The sequence below is a fragment of the Stegodyphus dumicola genome, chromosome 7, assembly GCF_044657685.1.
Source record: "Stegodyphus dumicola isolate Sdum_Otavi_A_Nest chromosome 7, ASM4465768v1".
Classification (NCBI taxonomy): Eukaryota; Metazoa; Arthropoda; class Arachnida; order Araneae; family Eresidae; genus Stegodyphus; species Stegodyphus dumicola.
Genome location: NC_140774.1, coordinates 86,041,640 through 86,061,894, shown reverse-complemented (window position 1 = coordinate 86,061,894; position 20,255 = coordinate 86,041,640). Strand labels below are relative to the sequence as shown.

The window sequence follows — 20,255 nt, the reverse complement described above, 5'->3', positions numbered from 1 at the left end:
TCTTGGGATTTCTTGCAACATTTTACATATTGATTACCTACTTAAAATAATATATATTTTTATTTTCTTTATGGGCTATTACCATTTTACTGAACAGCTGTTAATGAAAACAAAGACTAAATTAAGTAATTAGACAAATCTAGTGAATATCTATAGTGCAAATACAGCTTTTCATAAGAGACTGTTAGACTGCTCTATAAAATACACATTTAAAAGAAAGTATGTAAAACTAACCAAAGCAGCAATTTAAAAAAAAAAAAAAAAAAGGTGAAAGGAAGAATAATTGCTTACCTCCAGGTATAAAGCAAATAGCACCAGCAATAAAAAATACAAAACTCTGAACTCCTGGGAGGGGAGAAAAAAGATATTTTGTAATCTTAAAAGTATAAGTAACATTCCATTTTTAAAAATTTTCAGCATCATTACATAACAATATATTAGGTCCAGACACAAGGTCTGTTGCATTTTGTATAAGTAGACTGTAACTCAGGTATCTGCCAGGATTCAAAAAACAGATTTGTTCACCAAAACAGCTTCTATCACAATCCATAGCTATCTGCCAATAATCTGACAACATAAAGTCACCACAATTTCTTGATTTAGAAGAGAATAAAAAATTCTTGCAGTTTTCAAAACAAATTCTGCTATTAATTAATTTCTATTGCATACATGGTTATCTAATGAACTACAAGATACCATATGCAAGTTATGATGTATAACTTGTCAAGCAAAATACTTTATCTTTACAAATTTCAAAGCATTGTGATAGCTACAAAACAGTCCTTTGAAATTAACTAATGGTGGTGGTATTGTAATGTTTATCCTTTGCAAAAGACTTCAGTATACAGATGTTTTTTTAATATTAATATTTTTATTCAGAAGGGAAAAAAATTTAATTTCTCAGATCTATGTCTCCAATTACAGTCAAAAGTCGTTAATCCGGACTCGTCGGGACTTCGGCGATTCCGAATTATCGATTTTTCTGGATTATAGATCATCAGTTTAAATCTGGTAAGATGGCATGCAGAAATTACAAAATTAAAAATATGAAACCGTAATTTATGAAATAAAGAACAATTATGATCTAAAGGGTATCAAAATTTACAAAAAGAAAATGCTTAATATTTGTTTGTTTACTTTATTAAACCTTTCTTTCAATGTAAGTTGTTTAAGTTGCTTCATTTCATGTGACAATACTTTCTCTTTAATTCTATTAAACAGTCATAATTTCTTGTTTAGTTACAAAGTTCCGCTGTTCAAGTCTTATAATTGTTGCGCCGAGAATACCGACTAATTTGTCAATCGAAATGTTTTCGTTTTCAATAACCTCTGTGTCACTTTCTTCACTATCGGAAGCGAATTATAATGATGAAGAACTTGATTTAAATCATATCAAAGATGGAGTACATCGAGATGAAACACTACATTTAGCAAGGAATTATAAGCCAAATAAAATAAAAACATCTGCCCTGAAGATAAGGATAGTGCTGACAGATCAACTTCCAATTCATTGCGCGCCACGGCGTCCCTCCCCCCCCGCTGCCGCAGAGCAGCGTGAAATTGATAAACAAATTTCGGATTTCAAAACATACTTTCGCTTTGTAAATCCTTACATATTAGTAAATATATATCAGAAATTCTATTTGACATAATCGAAAGTTCAAGCTTACTTTTATAAAATTGCTCTAACAGTCTGCAAAAAATAATAAGCCGGATCCAATTCGAAGATTAAGGAACAACGCAATCTGCAACATTAACTGAATTAGATAATTTTAGCTTACCTTATACCGTCCGTTATACATTAAACGCGCATGCGTAAACATATTATGCGCTTGTGCACACGCAAATTCACAGCCGTAAAGGTCTTACGCGCACGCGTAAACGCCTATGCGCATGCGTCAACACGACACATGCGCAGAAAGTTTGTAGCTTTAAGGTCCGGATTATAGATCATTCCGGATCATGGGTGTCCGAATTAACGACTTTTGACTGTATATCATAGATACTTAGAATTAAGGGTTAAAAGCTTTTCAATATCTAAAGCTAATAGCTGATAAAGTTAGAGGCAAAGTATTACACTTTTTTAGAGTAAAAATTTAAACGAATAACGCAGCAATCCACAGAAAGGGTAATTTTATGTATTTCCCTTTTCTCATCTAATTCAAGCACAACCTTTCAAAAGCTGTTGAAATGATTAATAACTTTTTTTTTTTTTTTTTTTTTTGTAAATTACCATACTACACAGAAAATGATTTTATATATATTTAAAACAGGGTTTTCATTCTGAATTTGAATTATGGCTGGTAAATTTTTGCCAAAATGATTAGATCAGTCATTATACATGGCAAGCAATCCTTTTCAAGATATTAATAAACATAATTAATGAATACATTTATAATAATTGGAAAAGAAACATTACCCTTTTTTAACTTCTAAATTAAAAATGCGATAAGAACTTTTGAGTTTTCTTAAAAAAGGTTAAAAAAATAGCAACAAATAGACACACTTTTGTATCAGTATTATTTCTTCTATCTGTAGAAAGGTAGAAAACATCTGTTTTTATGGAATCAACAATTGAAGTTTTTAACACTCTTTCTTTAACAGCTGCAATCATTTTTGCTCTTGAGCTTAGCAATTTCACTTTTAGGGAAGATTTTCCTAAATAAAACTGCAGCATGGTCAAGGCATTCAGTGGCAGACTGTGCTCAACATAAAAGGTAGAGAACAGACATTCTGCATTAATAGCTCCTTGGTTTCCACAAAAACTGAATTTTTGGTTTTTTTCTCAATATAATTAATGTTATTGTAATATTTTTGTATATGCATATAATTTTTACTTTCTTGTACGAAGTAAAAAGGAAGTATTGTAATCGCGAAAAGGTTCAGGCAGCATATTTCAACGAAAATATCCCATTTTGACCTCTTTCAAATGCAATTTAAGGATGTATTTCCGTGATATATGTACGTTAGGACAGAATAAAACACTCTTTTCCTCCAAAAAAAAATTATAAAACTGCTTTAAAATTAATTCTGAAGAGAATTTTCCGTGGCGTCTGTACGAACATATGTACGTATGTATCTCGCATAACTCAAAAACGAGTAGCCTCAGAACGATTTTGTATATAGGACTGACATAACATGTAGATGTGCACCTCGTATTTTGGTTGCAATCGGCCGCACCAAACATATATAAATATATTTATATATATATCCACTCTGTTACCCGGCTCAGTGATCTCAGTTTCTTTACTCTTATATGTTTGTAAATTGTACATTTTTTGCTTTAAAAATGATTGAATTATGTTGCTTTTATCTTCCGGTTAAGGGTTTTATGCCTTTAGTAAATCTGTATGCAATATTTTTAGAATTATCAACAATTTTAAAATTGTTTAAGTGCCGCTAAGCCTAATTTGATGGTGGCCATTGCTCTTGTTTACATTTGAAACAGCTGAGTAGCGGATTTGTTGCCAATGTAGAGAAACTTAGCTTTGCAACAACAAAGATAACGCCTTCATTTATTATTTAAATCATGCTTAATCCTTTCTGCAATTTTTTCAAGGAAATAAGTGTTTAAGATTTACTTCGTAATTTTTAATACAGATATTTTGAGTTTTTATGTATTTTTGCCTTGTCGCAAAGTGATAACTGAATTAATTGAATGAGAAATACTCAATCGTCTGTGAAAAACTGTTTCTTTTTTGTTTCGTTTGCTTAATTTCTTTTATACATCGTTCTAGCTTTATTATAGTATTTGAATAGAGCATGTGGCAACGATTAGATAATTCTTTAAATGATATAAATTTTGTGCATTCTGAGTTATAATATGAATGAAATATAATACTGTTAAGTGAACCTAGCGCCAGAGTGTCGCTATGGTAAACAAGATGAATTTTAAAGAATGCATTTATTCTATTGTGGTTTATGCGGTGTCGGCGAAGTAGGTTTAATTTAATCTAATAAGTTTAAGTGAAATGCAAGAAAAAATGCGTATAATTTAATATTCCGTACAAGGAAGTCATGTGGTGTACACATCAGATTTTTTAATTTTGTCTTCTTTTACACCATCCAAACTGAAACATCACTATGACAAACAATACATAACATAAACATGTTATATTTTCTTGATGAAAAATATACGGAAGTCAACAGTATATGTTTTTTAGAATGAGAATTTTACTTTTTCCACAAACATAATTAACATAAAAGATCGCAAATCCTTAAACAATTTCAACAAGCACATAAAACTGATTCCATTCAGAAATGCATGATTATTCTTGCTTTAAACTCATCGGCTGATGTGCACCAGACAAGTTGCAGCTGCGCTTGATGCTCATAAGAAAACTGGATCATGCTGCTTCATATGCATCTTCTCTCACATAGTGGTAGTGACTGATGAAACCTTTCCTTTTTTAAAAAAACATGTTATTGAGAAGGGGGAAAAAAAGATTTTGAATGCTGAAAATTATGATTTTGGGTGAAAGTAATGAAATACTAAGTTGAACTAATAAAAATTATGAGTAAAGAATAACAGAAAGTTGAAGGAAATATTTTGCAAATTGAGGCAGAAATGTAAAAAAAAAAAAAAAAAAAAAAAAAAAAAAAAACCCTACCTCCACAAATAAAGACCAGCTGGTTCTTTCAAATTGCTACCACCCCTTGAAAAACATTCACCAGGCAATACTTAACTACAACATCGCAAAAGTATATTTATGTGATAACACAGATTAGTGTGTGCAGTTTTGTTTTTGTTGTAATGAGAGTACAATTTCCTCCCCTTTTTCCATTTTTTTTTTTCCCTTTTTCCTTTTTTTTTTTTTTTTGTGTGTGTGTGTGTGTGTGTGTGTGTGTGTGTGTGTGTATTTGTAATGAATCACAATGGGACTGCTGAGTTTGCAAACTGATGAAAAAGAAAGCATCATAAATCTTACAAGATGCCAAATCTGTGTGATGCTTTGGTTGTTTTAAGTGAAAACAGATCACTGTGAACACATGCAGAACAACAGCACTGTAACAAATGCCAAGTTTGTGAAATTCTCTGATTCTTTTTTAAACAAAATTTACATAAGGATGCTTTAAAAAGGGTAAGAGTTTTATAATGGTTTCTTGCTTTTTAAACTCTGACTGATTGTTCTTACATGGATTTCTTAGTATGTCACCATTTTCAGAATGGCTGTTACCTTTCATGTGTTAGAAATGAATTGTCAACTTTTTGGAGAGTTGGTGGATAATCAGAGAGTACCGACAAATTACATAACAAAGCCTTAATACATACCCATTTCTGGCATGATTAGTACAATAATGCCTGTAATCAGTAAACCTATATTGTAAAAAAAAAAATATAATTAAAATTAATAAATACACTACTTAACACCAAACAAATTTAGTAAATTTAAAAGGAATATATTTTAAAAGTAAAACATAATTTATTTTAACACTAGAAGTACCACAGCAGATATTTTGACTGTTTTCACCATTTCACCTTAGATTCCTAAAAATCCCTTTATCTTAAGAAGTCACATTTTTTTTGGATTTCCCTAAAAAGCCCTTGAAAATGATTGGTTCTAAACATGTAATGAATGAAATTAAAATTAACAAATATATTATTACTAATACCTAGAAGTGCCATGAACAGTCATACTGATTGCTAATAAAACTGGGTAGATTCATCATATCTCCCTCAAACACCTTTTCTTGGAAAAAGATCTACCCTACACCTTTTATTTACTTGTTATTTACAACATGAAATACTTCCTTCCCATCAAGGATCCACCCCTTTTAGCGAAATGCTATAGTCATTACATGTCATTATTTCATTGTGTTTCATTCTTTCAAGCTCAATGCAATGGCAGCTCGAAGACCACTGCATCTTAGAAGGAACTGAGTAACTTTTAAAGAATTTATCTGAAAATGAATTAGATGTTAAAGAACATAGTACAGATGATGATATGGATTACGAGCCTCCACAAAATTCTTAGGGAAAAATAAATCTAGTGATTCTGAAGAAAGCACAGACAAGCAATTCTTGGGCAAAAAAATTCAGTCCATCGGAATTTCCGCAGCAAATATTTTGTCATCAGTAACAGCGGTATCCCACATCCACTGAAACAGGTAAGAAATATTTATGTTTTGTTATTTTTTGAATAATTTTTGAAGCACTTATTTTTTTAAAAAACATAATGTGTCATTCATTGTCAAAAATGTATATGTATAATATTTTTAAAATTTTACTTTAGGTTCTACTAATGCATAAGATAGAGGATGGAGATTGTTTGTTGATGAATAAATGTTATGCCATATAAAAAAATGCATGGAAGCAGAAACAGTTGTGAACAATGAAAAACCCGTGTCTTCTCAAACCATACAAAGGTGCCTGGCTGAAGGACAGTTGGTATCGTGGCACCCATTACATGTGCTGCCCTTGATGCCCACCCATCGACGCCTCCGTTTGGAGTGGTGTTGAGCCTGAAGAAACTGGACTGCTGTGGAATGGAGCCAGGTCCTCTTTAGCAACGAATCCAGATTCAATCTCGGTAGTGATGACAATCGTGTTTGTGTGTGGAGAGCCCGTGGTGAATGCCTCAATCCTGCCTTCGCTGTACAGCGACACATCGCTCCCACACCTGGTGTGATGGTATGGGCTGCCATTGCCTACAATACACGGTCACCCCTAGTATTGTTCTGTGGCACCATGACAACAAAGCGGTATGTTCATGAAATCCTGCAACCACTCATGCAATGGCTCCCAGGAGCCATTTTTCAAAAAGACAACGTTCGGCCTCATGCAGCAAGGGTGTCACAAGACTGTCTCCGACGACGAGTTGGGCATCCCACAAGTTTGAATGAATTAGAGGCAAATATGGAACGTAATGTCTCAAGACATCATACAGAACTTGTATGACTCAATGCCCAATCGTATCGCATCATGCATTCACACTAGAGGGGTCTCTCCGTTCTTTTGCCTTTTTCTCTGAAATAAATTATCCTTTTTCTTTGATTTTCTTATCATTTACTTATATCAAAGTAGTTATTACGTATGTAAAATTGCATTTCATTTTGACGACCCCTTCTTGGTGCACTATTTATTATTACTAATTTTTTTGTCCATGAGTATATTATAAAGCATTTACATTTTGATACATAAATTTAATTTGAGCAGTTGATTCGACTGCCACTAGCACTTCTATGTAGGGAGAAAACACGGTGCTTCTAGTGTTAGAAATAATGTATAAGCAACAATTTTAATAAACTGACAAAATGAAGTAATCATATTGTAAAGGCAGTAAAATTTAACGTGTTTTACATGCATGTAGGTTGTAAGGCTTAGATTGTTCTCATGGTTACAGTAGAAGTGACTTAAACTAGAGACTTTGGTGTACTTCTCAGCCAATGAAGGCATATCCAGAGGGCAACAAAACAACAGATCGCAAAGCAGCCAAGGAGCATTTGGGATGGGGATAGCCAGCAGTCTCATGGAGAGCACTGTGGTAGGCCAATAAGAACAGAGGTAACTTCTGGTTCCAGACCTCTTGGTTTCTGGAAACCACCAGCGAGACGTTATTAAGGATGGTTAAATTGAAATTCTCTATCATGCCGTTTGACTAAGGATGCATAAGTGTCGCTTGAGATTTGTCTGTGTTGAATAGTTGACAGAGTTCTTTAAGTATAGCCAACATAAAATTCGTTCCTTGATTGGAATGTAGTTGCAGAGGCACACCAAGGCTGGAAATTCAATGCTGTGTCATTACCTCTCTTACTGTGACAGCCTCTTGATCAGAGATAGGATAGACTTCAGGCCACTCTGTAAAGTAATAACTGAAAATGAGGATGTATTTATTGCCATCAGCAGATTGTGGCACAAGTCCCAGGATGTCAAACATTGTGCATTCAAACAGCACTTCCATACTGTATTTTTGCAGCTTCCCTCAACTGTATTTCTTCGGTTCTTTCTGGCCCTCAGGGGCATCACAAGATTGGCACAACTTTTGCACATCAGCCCTTGCTTTACTCCAGTAGAAAAGCTCTCAAACTTTATACAAAGTCTTTATTATTCTGAAGTGGACTCCTGTCAGACAGCTGTGTAGTTCTTCAAGGACATCTAGGATCCTTGAAGTACGAGATGCCTTTTCCATCATCCGATTCAAACTTCTAGTACAACACATCATTTCAAATGTGGAATGTGTCCCAGACAGCCCAATATTGTTTTGTCATATGATTATAAATTGATATGTTCTGCCGGGTCGGTTTCTTATTTGAAGACTCCATTAGGTCAATTATCGGTTTAATGCCACCATCTTCCAGCAGGTCTTTCTTGACGTTTTTGTCACTCCATGGGTATGTGTCAGACAATGTTGAAGTTGTGATTTGATTGTGTGACTGGATTAACCAGCTCATATTTTGCTTCGATCCTGGAACAATATTGGCAGCTTTCTGGGCAGGGTCTTGTAGACAGGGTTTTGATATTCCATGTGATGATCTTTTCCTGTGATGGATGGGTTGGCTACTTGGGCCTCAGGATTCTTGAAATTTAAGACTTAGGTCAATGATGCATGATCTATGGGGAGTAGAAATTTTCTGCTGTAGAAGTAACAGTAGAAAGGTTCTACAGTAAAGTTCTACAGTTCTACTGCTACTGCGAGCAATTCTTTCCTGGTAACAGAGCAAATCCTCACTAGTTTACATAGACACTTGCTCCAGTGTGCTATGACATGTTCTTGACCATTTATTTCTTGTGACAAAACAGCACCAACACTCTCCAACGCTCGCATCTGTATCAAGAATAAATGGTTTGTCTAGCACTGGATACATCGGGATTGATGGAAAAAAGTCTTTCATAAATTTCCTATAGTAGTTGCAAAGCCCAAAGAAACTTCTCAATTGATGGATATTTTTGGAGTATCTCTAATCTTTTAACAGGACATTTTCTGGATCTGCAATCCGCACACACAGTTTTGGCAAGAATTATATGTCCAAGGTAAGTTACTTCCTGTCTGAACAATTTAGATTTGGCAGGAATGAACTTTAGATTGATTTCCTTTAACTTCTGAAGCATCTTCCTAATATATTCTAAAATGCTCTTCAAAACTTTTCTTGATGATGATGATGTCATCCAGGCATATCAGACAGGCATCGTAGGAAAGAACTCTCAGTATGGTCTCCATGAGGAGCTCAAATGTTGCCGGCTCATTACATAATCCAGACTGCATCACTCTGAACTGACACAGTCCTTGTCCAGTAGTAAATGCTGTCTTTCATCAGTCATGAACTTTTACATCCTATGAATATATTCAAAAGGATTTCACTTATGAACGTTATAGGCTGTAATAACCTGCTCCAACATAGCATTATCAGTATTTTTTTTTTAAAACTGTGTTGATATCTTATCAAAATATTTTTGGTATTCCCAGTGTCAAAATTAATTTCTTTATTCCCAAATCCCTAAGCTCTCAGATTCTAAGAGTATTTTTTTTATGCTACTTGCAACAGATATGATCCCATGGATGCTTTATTAGTAATACCATTCATTATAACATTGTATTCCTTCCATTCTTTTTATTATGCTTATCTCATAATGTCCATTTATTATGTTATTTACATTAAAACAAATGTTCTCAATTTGTGAATTTTATATTGCTGACTTAATGTTTAAAAACCTTAATTAAAATTTAAATTATTATCTCTCCTTCCAAAATTATTACCTATTCCTATGATAAGCAATCCAAATGCTGCACACATCACTTTCCAGTTCTCTCGGACCTTTGGATGCTTCCACCAACTAAACAGAAAGAGTAAAAATTAATAAATAAATACACATTACACACCTTTAATAAGAAAAAACAAACAAATGCTGAAATCAAAACAGAATTTGACATTTTTCCTAAAGCAGGGTTCAAATGTTAGCAACAGCAAATTCTTTGACAGCAGCACACCTTGCCATCTTTAATTAAAAAGTTAAAACATGTACATCAGTTGGGAAAATACAAATACATTGAAAAAACAAAAATAACTTTCACTCAATTCATTTCATTTAAAAAAACTGTTTTAATAAGAAATAATAATACCATAAATTATATAAAAGGCCTTTTCCAATTATACAAATGAACAACATTTAAATGTCAAAACAGCATTTGTAACACATATGTGTAGAAATGAAAAAGCTACTGTTTTTCCTTACTTCAATTAGGAGGCTAAAAACTTTTAATATCATTTTGAACTTACTTCAGTTGTAAATTAACCTCACAGATGCTAAAAGTACTCAATCTCAATTATTCAAAACATGTTCCATTTTTAATATTCTGTTTGCTATGACACACAACAAAGCTGTCTACAATTTCCTTTGCCATCTACAATTGCTAATGCCATCTACAATTTCATTTCATGATTTTTCATACAAGTTGCATAAGTAAGCAAAATACTTTTTCTTGGGGGGGACAAGAAAAAGGAAACAGCTTGTTTCTCCATCATAGGCAAGTTTCAAATTCTTATCATAAATATGGACTGAAAACCTGGTAAAATAATCAAGCATTGCATAAAATTAGGTTAAGCAACCAATCTGGTGTTTTGCATAGATTTAAGTCTTGACTAAAATCTACTTTGGCATGCTTTTCTTCTTTCTTAATCAAGCATGGGTTGACATTTATGACAAATCTAGAAATGAAATTTAATACGAGGAATACAAATTAACTTTTAAACATTGTTACATGCATATCAGTTTGTAATGGACTGAATGTATGCAGAACGGATGATAGCTTGGCAAAATTTATTTCATTTCCCCTCCCCCCCAAAAAACACTTTACAATTCTGGAACTTTTCACAGAAGTACTTTACAGCTTTTCTTACTATGACAAAGAAAAATCATTAGCTACCATTTCAAACTACTAAGAACGCTAAACACAAAACAATATAAAAAGCCTCAATGTGTAATCTCACACAGTAATCTCTTCATACTCTCAATATTTTGAGCTAAACTCTGAACTCAAATATGAACTAACTAATGTTCTCTGTTATGGTACATAGTTTTTTCCTAGCCACTGAGAAATTTCCAGTATCTTTGGTTTCTTGAAACTGCTGGAAGGCATACACAGTTTGTTACATACGGGCAGATACAGTTAACAGTTAGAGATCGAATCAATCCTATTTACATAGAGATTGGACCAAATACCTATGTAAAGCAACTTACAATCATCTAACTCTAAAGCAGGGGCGGGCAATTGTTTTGGCTTGAGGATCACATTGTGGAAGTGGTGTGGATACCGGAGGGTCACACCTTTTTAAAATGATTACATTCATTAGTTAGCTTTGCATCCCAGAAAAAGTATGAATTGTATTATAAAAATCAATAAATATAAATTAATTAAAATAGTGGCAGTTTTATTCAATTTATTTACTGTTCTAATTTCATATCATCTATAGCTGCAAACACATTTAATTTTAGAATCAATTTAATGAGACAAATGCACCCTATCACACCTATCTAATTTTTTTTTTTTTTTTTTTTTTTTAAACCAGGAGTGAGATTGCTTGCTGAAATTCTCATAACAGTCTGCAAGTCAATGTCAGCCAACTTGCATCTATTTTTATTCTTCATGCAAGAAAAACTTTGCTCACATATATATGTTGACCCAGTTAGACAGAACATTTTCCCAGCAAATTTCTTCATACATGGACATTTTCCAGTACAAGTCAATTAACGTCATAGCATTAAAAATTTCCTTTACACTATGATTTGACTGCAAGTCAAATAATTTCAAGCTGCAGCTCCCTAGGTGCTGTATCAATATCAGCAGTTATGGGATAAAAGTGCAAATTGAATTTGGATTCATTTTTCTTTAAACCATGAAATCTTCTTGTTACCTCATCTTTCAAACTTTGCAAATGATCTCTAATCTTAGTAGAAACTCTTTCAGGTACTTTGTTTTCCTAATAAAGGGAAATGACAAAAATTGCTCCTGCTTGCCTTGCCAACAGACTTAATTTTGTTTTCAGTGATTTTACATAATTCCACAGACTCTTTTTATCACTTTGCACAGGTTCAACCACCTCACACTATTGTGTTAAATTACATCTTCATACTGTGCCTCGACATTCTTAAGGATTTGGCCTGAAGGTCTACAGATTTGAAGATTTTAAGCCCTGAAGATTTGAACTGTTGGCAGTGGAGTGCCCTTGCTCTAATTGTATTCACCCCACTAACACTAGGATCTACCACAAGCTTTAAGTCCAGTGCAGCCTTACAAAGGCTCTCTTGATGCAAAATGCAATGAAAACACACATATCACTCTTTATGTGTTGTGCCTGCAACTCAATTTTTTAAAAGCTTAACCATGCCCACATTTTTCCCACTGAAAGCTCTAGCTCCATTTGTTGTAATGCTTACCATTTTGTTCCAGGACAAGCATTTTTTTCCACACAATTCATAGCACATTCAAGCAAGTCCTGGCCAGTGGTTCAATCTTTCATTAATTCTAGGCCAAATTATTCCTCTGTGATAATGAAACTTTCATTAATTCTAGGCCAAGTAATTCCTCTGTGATAATGAAACTTTTATTAATTTCACAGATAAATAGGAGCAATTGTGCAGTGTCTTTGTTACCTATGCTCTCATCTATTGACAAAGAAAACCAAAGTTTTCGCTTCAGCTTCAGGTTTTGCGAGTTTGTCACTAATTGAGTCAATGTGTTGGACAATAGTCCTTCTTGACAATGAAATGCTTTCATATTTGCTCATAAACAATACACCTGCACACTCTACCATACACTGCTTAATAAACTCGTCATACAAAAAAGGCTTGTTGTAGGCTAAAATGCAATTTGCTTTGGTAGCACTAGTTTGAAATGTTGGTTACTTTTTAAATAATGTTTGTTACTTTTGCCTTTTCAAACACTCCACAGCTTCTGTTTTGCAGTCATCCTCAGAAAGTTTGCAACCAAATTCGCTCCCTGTATTACCAAAGAAATATTTGTTTGTCTGCCCTACATTAAACATACAACATTCATCCCTGATTTTATGTTTTCTCAGATGGTTCATGATTTCATTAACCTTTTAACTGTGCCCGAGATAATCTCGGGTACAGCACTGGTGTTCGAAAATGTCACGCCCGAGTATTACTCGGGGTAATTTTTTTTTGAGTGCATCGTATTGTTATACCCGAATATATATCGGGAGACGTTTATTTTGGCTTCATCTCTTTGTCAAACCCGTCTGTATCTCGGGAAAAGTTAATGTGCGCTCAGTTCAATAGATGACAGCACTTTACTGAAGATTTCAAACGTTAGAGGTTATTTGGTTCAAAGTGCATGGGGTCTTTTTGTTGTAAAATAGCCTCCAGTTCTTTGAAACGTTATATAGATGATTTAGATTCTTCAACCGAAGGTGAAGGATGTGTGTTTGATGAGCAGTATTCATGATACTTCCATGGTCAGCCTCAAAAATAAAAAATGGAGATATACTCAAGCCGAAGATTGTTTCTAATTACGGTCTAGCTATGGGTGGTGTAGATCGCTGTGATCAGGAAATATCCTTTCATCCAACAATCCGAAAACGTCAGAAAAAAATATTATAAAAAAGATATTTTTACATTTACTAGACAAGGTACTCTGGAACTCATATTTGCTCTATAAAAATGTAGTTGAGAAACGTATTACATTTTTAGAATTTCGAATCCAAGTTGTAGAAGAGCTTTTACATAAATATGATGATGCAGCTTCTGAACAAAAGAATGTTGGCAGACCACCTACAATAGATAACTCTGCCTGTCTTACTGAACGACATTTTATATCCCATTTTCCTCTTACTCCTGCGAAACGTGAGCCTACAAGACAGTGCAAAGTGTGTTGTTCGAAAAAGGATAAAAATGGGGAAAAGATAAGGAAGGAATCACGATTCTGGTGTAGTGATTGTGGAGTTGGTTTGTGCTTGGAAAAGTGTTTCCAGATGTACCACACAAGACTGAATTACTGAACTACTAATAGGTATTCACTTATATTTATTTATGTTTTAGAAAATAATTAATTTTTTTCATTTTTAGAAAATAATGCTCCACTAGAAGCTAACTTTGCAACTGCCATGTTGAGTGGCAGCCGCCTCAAAGCAAATATGCAGTGGCTACAAAACTTTAAAATTTTACCCATGTACGTCAAAATATCAATTTTTAACTACTTAAGTATATTTTATTTTGTACTAAACATTTAGTTTTTGCAATAAATAAATTTGACAATTTGTGTACCCAAATCATCAAAATAACTTGACAGTTAAAGGGTTTAAATTAGAAATTTATATATTTACTGTTGCAAAGATAAAATTGAAATTAACCATATAAACTGAAGAAGCACTGCACATACATATTTGCTGGATTATTTTAATACTTCCATTCTTCCCCTATCGAAAAAGAAGTGAGAAAATATAACCCTATGAGCACATGAGCACACAGAAACGATGTTTTACTTTCAGATGATTTCCATGTTCCAAGTGATGCAACCTTTCCATATTATTCTGATTGGCCAATTTTAACTATATTGTAAAATATAGCAACATGTATTAGACTAAAAATAGATCACTAACTACATTCGACAGAAATGTTATATAATTTATTTTTCACTCTGCATATGTTGTCAGCATGCTAGTCTTATTCATTAATTTTTTTTCTTTATACAGTACTAAGTCCGTAATCCGGACATCCATTATCCGGACCTCAAAGCCACAAACTTGCGCATGCGCGTTTGATGCGCGCGTCCGCTACACATGCGCCTAAAGCCAGTAAAGCGTTTACCCATGTGCGATTCCGATAGTGAAGAAAGTAACAGAGAACATTATTGAAAACAAAAAAATTTCGATTGACAAGTTAGTCGGTATTCTTGACACAGCAATTACAGGACTTGAACAGTGGAACTTTGTAACTGAACAAGAAATTATGTCTGTTTATAGACATAAAAGTATTAGCACAAAAAATGAAGCAACTTAAACAACTTGCATTGAAAGAAATGTTTACTAAAGTAAACAAATAAATATTAAGCTTTTTTTTTTTTTTTTTTTTTTTTTGTAAATTTTGAGACCCTTTAGATCATAATTGCTCTTTATTTCATAAATTACAGTAGTTTTAATTGTATAATTTCTGCATGTCATCTTACCAGATTTAAATTGATGATATATAATCCGGAAAAACCCTTAATCCCGAATCGCAGAAGTCCCGACGAGTCCGGATTATGGACTTTGTACTGTATTTACTTGTTATAAAGGTTTCATTTGTGTACGTGTGTTGATGTGGCCATCCTAGTGGAAAACACGAGGCGAATCTTTGGTCACGCATGGGAAAGAAATTTTGGTTCAAAGAGGACTTTTCTGACTGTCTTGGCAGACTGAAAAAAAAAGTCATTTTGAACTGCTACTAACTCATCCCAGCTCTAAAGGATATCTGCTCCAGGCCTCAAAAGTCTGTAATAAATTAGATCTTCATATACAACTAAATGAAAGACAAATTTTGAAATTGATCATGAAATTTCATCCAAGTCTAGTCATTAGAGTGATCTTTTTCTGTTAGTCACATAATAAATTTTCTGAAACAAATCACCACTGAGTTCAAATATTGCTTCTGTTCTACAGTAGCAGCTAAGCGTACCCTTCTGTGCTAATTCGTTTATATATTCTTTAGACATTTTAACTTGTAATATCTTGGTTAGTTTATTAACCAGTTATTTTATATTAATTTGCTTTCTTGTCCTCCTCATATCTATTATCCTGCCAGAGTGTCAATTTCTAGCTCATGTGATGTTCAAATGAGGTAGAAATGAAATACTTCTTCTCGTCGTCGAGATGACATCTGGCCTAAGGCTGTGAGGCCTAAGGCCTAATGGATTAATATCACTCTGAAGAAAAAATCAAGCTACTGGCAGACACACATTCTCTGATTTATGTGTTGCAGATTACATACTGTTAAATTACATAAAATATTACATCGTGCACAAGTGCATGCTTTGTTAGACTATTGCATTCATTATTTGCAGTGATAATTTCTAGCATTGCAGATTACACATAATTATGTTATACACAACATTACAATACACACATATTCGTGCATCTTTAGGCTTTTACATTATTCACAATGGTTTTTATTGCTACACTGTGTGTTTAGAATATTACAACATTTAATGCTTGAAGGGAGTGTATATGTATATATATATATATATATATATATCGGACTGCTTGTGGTAACTTGAACACAATGATCTGTCAGATAATGACAAATCAGATTCAGTATTGATGTTGGACATTTTATAGATTTTAAGATATTAAAGACATCCAGCCACCAAAGTGCATAAAATGCTCTCTGTATGTCCAAAGAAATCACTATTGTATGCATATTTTTATCCTTATTTGAGCTTATTGTTTGCAGCAGGTCGTATGGTGCATATTCTGTTTATTTATTTTTTTAAAATCCACATTGCTGTTCATTGAAGAATTTTACTGAATCCAGGAAATGGTGAAGTCTTAGCAAAATTGTGCAGTCTTAAAAGCTTGCCAAATGCAGGAAGCAGGCTTATCGGTCTGTATGAAGTGGGAAGGGTTGGATCTTTGGCAGCCTTTAGAAATAATGCGACCTCTCCAATTTTTTAATCATATGCAAAGTACTGTAGATGGCAGCAGCTGGCTATTAAAGAATGTATCAATGAAGGAAATTGCCTATAAAGTACCTTGATGATCTGGCTATCTCCTGGTGCTGGGTCCTGGTGCCTTCTTTACAGCCAGATGTTTTATTAGTAGTCCAATTCATGTTTTGTGAGGACTTTAACATGCGACGGACTAATGTCTTCTTTATATTCCTCAAACTCTTTTCTTAACTGCTGCTGTACCATTGAATCTTCCTCAGCAGGATTGTACTTAAAAATTGATTGAAGGACAAAGTCAAGGAGCTGGTCCTGCGAGCTGGCTGTTGGGCAGACTGAATAAGGGATTGCGCATGGACGAAATACTTTACCCATGGCAATTTTGAACGCCTTTCCAAATGTAGCTTCTATATCTTTTCCAGGAGTCATGCTGTGCCATAGTGATGGGCTTTTTATACTTTACTTGTTCTTTTTTATATGCTGAGATCAAATTCAGTTGTTGTCTTTGGTCTGTTTGGCTTGTGTGCAGCATTTCAGGGTTCTTATTCTACTTTGCTGTTTTCTTAGTTCCATATACCACCATGGTGTACTTTTGCATTTAGGAAGTGACTTTGTTTTTAGGCCACCATCAGAGGCCACCAGCACTCTTTCCACTAGTTCTCTATAAGCTGTATCAAATTGTGTTTTGTCCCAGCTAGCAACAAGTTTAGAGATAAGAGTCTCTCCACATGGAGACAAAATCTTTACAGATCTGTTAAAATTAGCATGCAGGGTTTTATATCTTTTCTTGGTTTTTAGTTCTATATTTGATTTTATACTGAAAGCGACAATTCTGTAATCGCCTAGACTTTCGAAATCTTATCTTACTTTTCAATCTTTAATTATTTATACTGCAGCTGTATTGGATAGAGTTAAATCAAGCCACCCCTCTGCCTGTGGGGTCCAAAATGTAGGAGGAGAGTTGCTGCAGTTAAGGATCAAAAGTCCATGAGAGGATGTAAAATCATGTACAAGTTTTCCTCTCTCATTTTCAGTATGTCCACCCCAGAGGGGACTTTAATGCTTAAAGTCACCAGCTACAATATGACACTTGTAGCTAGCTATGTTATGTTGAATTACTGGCTTGATTTCTTGTTAAGTACAGTCAAAAGTCGTTAATCCGGACTCGTCGGGACTTCGGCGATTCCGGATTATCGATTTTTCCGGATTATAGATCATCAGTTTAAATCTCGTAAGATGGCATGCAGAAATTCTAAAATTAAAAATGTGAAACCGTAATTTATGAAATAAAGAACAATTATGATCTAAAGGGTATCAAAATTTGCAAAAAGAAAAAGCTTAATATTTATTTGTTTACTTTATTAAACATTTCTTTCAATGTAAGTTGTTTAAGTTTTGCTTCGTTTCATGTGATAATACTTTCTATTTAATTCTATTAAACAGACATAATTTCTTGTTCAGTTACAAAGTTCCGCCGTTCAAGTCCTATAATTGCTGTGTCAAGAACACCGACTAATTTGTCAATCGAAATTTTTTTGTTTTCAATAACCTCTGTCACTTTTCTTCGCTATCGGAAGCGAATTATAATGACGAGGAACTTGTTTTAAATCATATCAAAGACGGAGCATATCGAAATGAAATACTACGTTTGGTAAGGAATTATAAGCCAAATAAAATAAAAACATTTGCGCTGAAGATAAGGATAGTGCTGACAAATCAAATTCCAATTCATTAGGCGCCCGCCGCCGAGCAACGTGAAATTTATAAACAGATTTCGGATTTCAAAACATACTTTCGCTTTAGATCCTTTACTTACTAACAAATATATATCGGAAATTCTATTTGATATAATCGAAAGTTTAAGCTTACTTTTATAAAATTGCTCTTACAGTCTGCAAAAAATAATAAGCCGGATGCATTTCGAAAATTAAGGAACAACGCAATCATCAACATTAACTGAAATAGATAATTAGATAATTTTAGCTTATACGTCCATTATACATAAAATGCGCACGCGAAAACGTATTCTGCACTTGCGCACACTCATATGCGCAGTCGTAAAAGGTCTTACGCGCACGCGTGAACGCCTCTGCGCATGTGTCAACGTGGCGCATGCGCAGAAAGTTTTTAGTTTTGATGTCCGGATTATAGATCATTCCGAATTATGGGTGTCCGAATTAACGACTTTTGACTGTATTGGATATATGTCCTGACTTGGAGAGAAATAAGTTGAAGACAGCAGAAAGGAATTGCCAGTTGTGCTTAATTTAACAGTTACCGTATGCTGTGTGGCTAGGAATGGAAATAGTGGAATGAAACTTTTAGAAATCATAGCTGCTAGTCCATTTATGGAGAGGAAAGAGTTGAATAAAACTCCTATGCCAAATATTCTATTTTGCTGAGTATACAGTTTCTGGATAAAGGTGATATCTAGGTCACATTCTTGGAACATCTGAATAATGTGACTTGTAGCAGTTTTTGAATTTTGTAGATTTGCCTGAGCAAAGTTAAGTTCCAGTAATAGTCGAAATGTAGATGCATTGTTGCTATTTACAAATTTGGTGTCTCCCTGGTTATGCTGCTAATCAAATCCATTCTTTCAAAGTCTACTTGTAGGTGCAACATGTACATGAGTTTGCTGGATGATCAGTGGCATAGTCAGTGCCCATATTGGTATTAGATATAATGCAGTTTGAACAGTTAGAGGAGTATCCTGGGAATTCTTGTTGGAATAAATTCCAGAGCACTGAATACAAATAGGTTGAGAGCTGCAGTTATTGCTTGTGTGTCCTAGTCCCTGACAGTTAAAGCAATGACTAACTTCAACATAATGTCGATAGGGACAGGAACTGTTCTTAGCCTATTTAAGGTCCAGATCAACGATCCAGTTACTCGTCCGATCTGATTTGATCTGGGCAAGGTCTTTTTGGTAAGGTATCCTCTGTCGAGGACGCTTGAAAACTAGTGTTGAATGCTGTGATTACTTGTTAGTTTGGTACATTTATATTTACCGTATTGGCAACACCAAGTTCTCTCTTCTCTGTGTGCGAGCTATGGATGCCGATGTAATGTTGTTAAGTTTCAATAAAAAATGTGAAAAGATACATTTCTTATTTTTCGATTTGCTTCTTCATATGATATCGATTTATTTAACATGGTAGCAGAGCGTGGTTGGTGAATATGAATGAAGAATTCAGTAGTTATAATTTGTTTTAAAAGTTACCGGTACTAGCGTAATGTAATGTAGTTCTGTTGTATGTAATGTAATGTAGTACTAGCGTAAGAATGGCATGTACAAGAAGCAGAGATATCGGCATACCGCTATTTGATGGTTCGGACTATTTTAATTGGAAAGTGCGTATAATGAAATTTCTTCAATTTAAAAAGTGTAAAGATGTGGTTCAGCGAAAAGTCAGTGAAAATGATGACGTGGAAAAATGGGAAGAAAAGGATATACAAGCTACAAATTGCATTTACGGCGCCATAACAAACAAGCAATTGGAATACATTCACGAGTGTGAGACTGCATTTGATATAATTATGAAATTTGATGCAATGTATTTAAAAACTTCAACATCTCTACAAATTGTTTGTAGAAATAACTTAGAATGTGTGAAACTGAAAAATTATCCTGATGTAAATATATTTTTCGATGATTTT

The 20,255-nt window shown here is 34.0% G+C and overlaps 1 protein-coding gene across 1 annotated transcript in view; it reads right to left on the bottom strand.

Annotated features, from left to right (window-relative positions):
* Positions 1–20,255, bottom strand: part of LOC118198162 (uncharacterized) — a 51,707-nt gene that overhangs the window by 14,912 nt on the left and 16,540 nt on the right. Inside the window, exons 3-5 of the mRNA XM_035369776.2 lie at positions 9,696–9,772; positions 5,273–5,317; positions 292–345 (exon numbers count right to left, since the gene is read on the bottom strand). Of these exons, the coding sequence (XP_035225667.1) occupies positions 292–345; positions 5,273–5,317; positions 9,696–9,772 (176 nt within the window). The remainder of the gene's footprint in view (positions 1–291; positions 346–5,272; positions 5,318–9,695; positions 9,773–20,255) is intronic.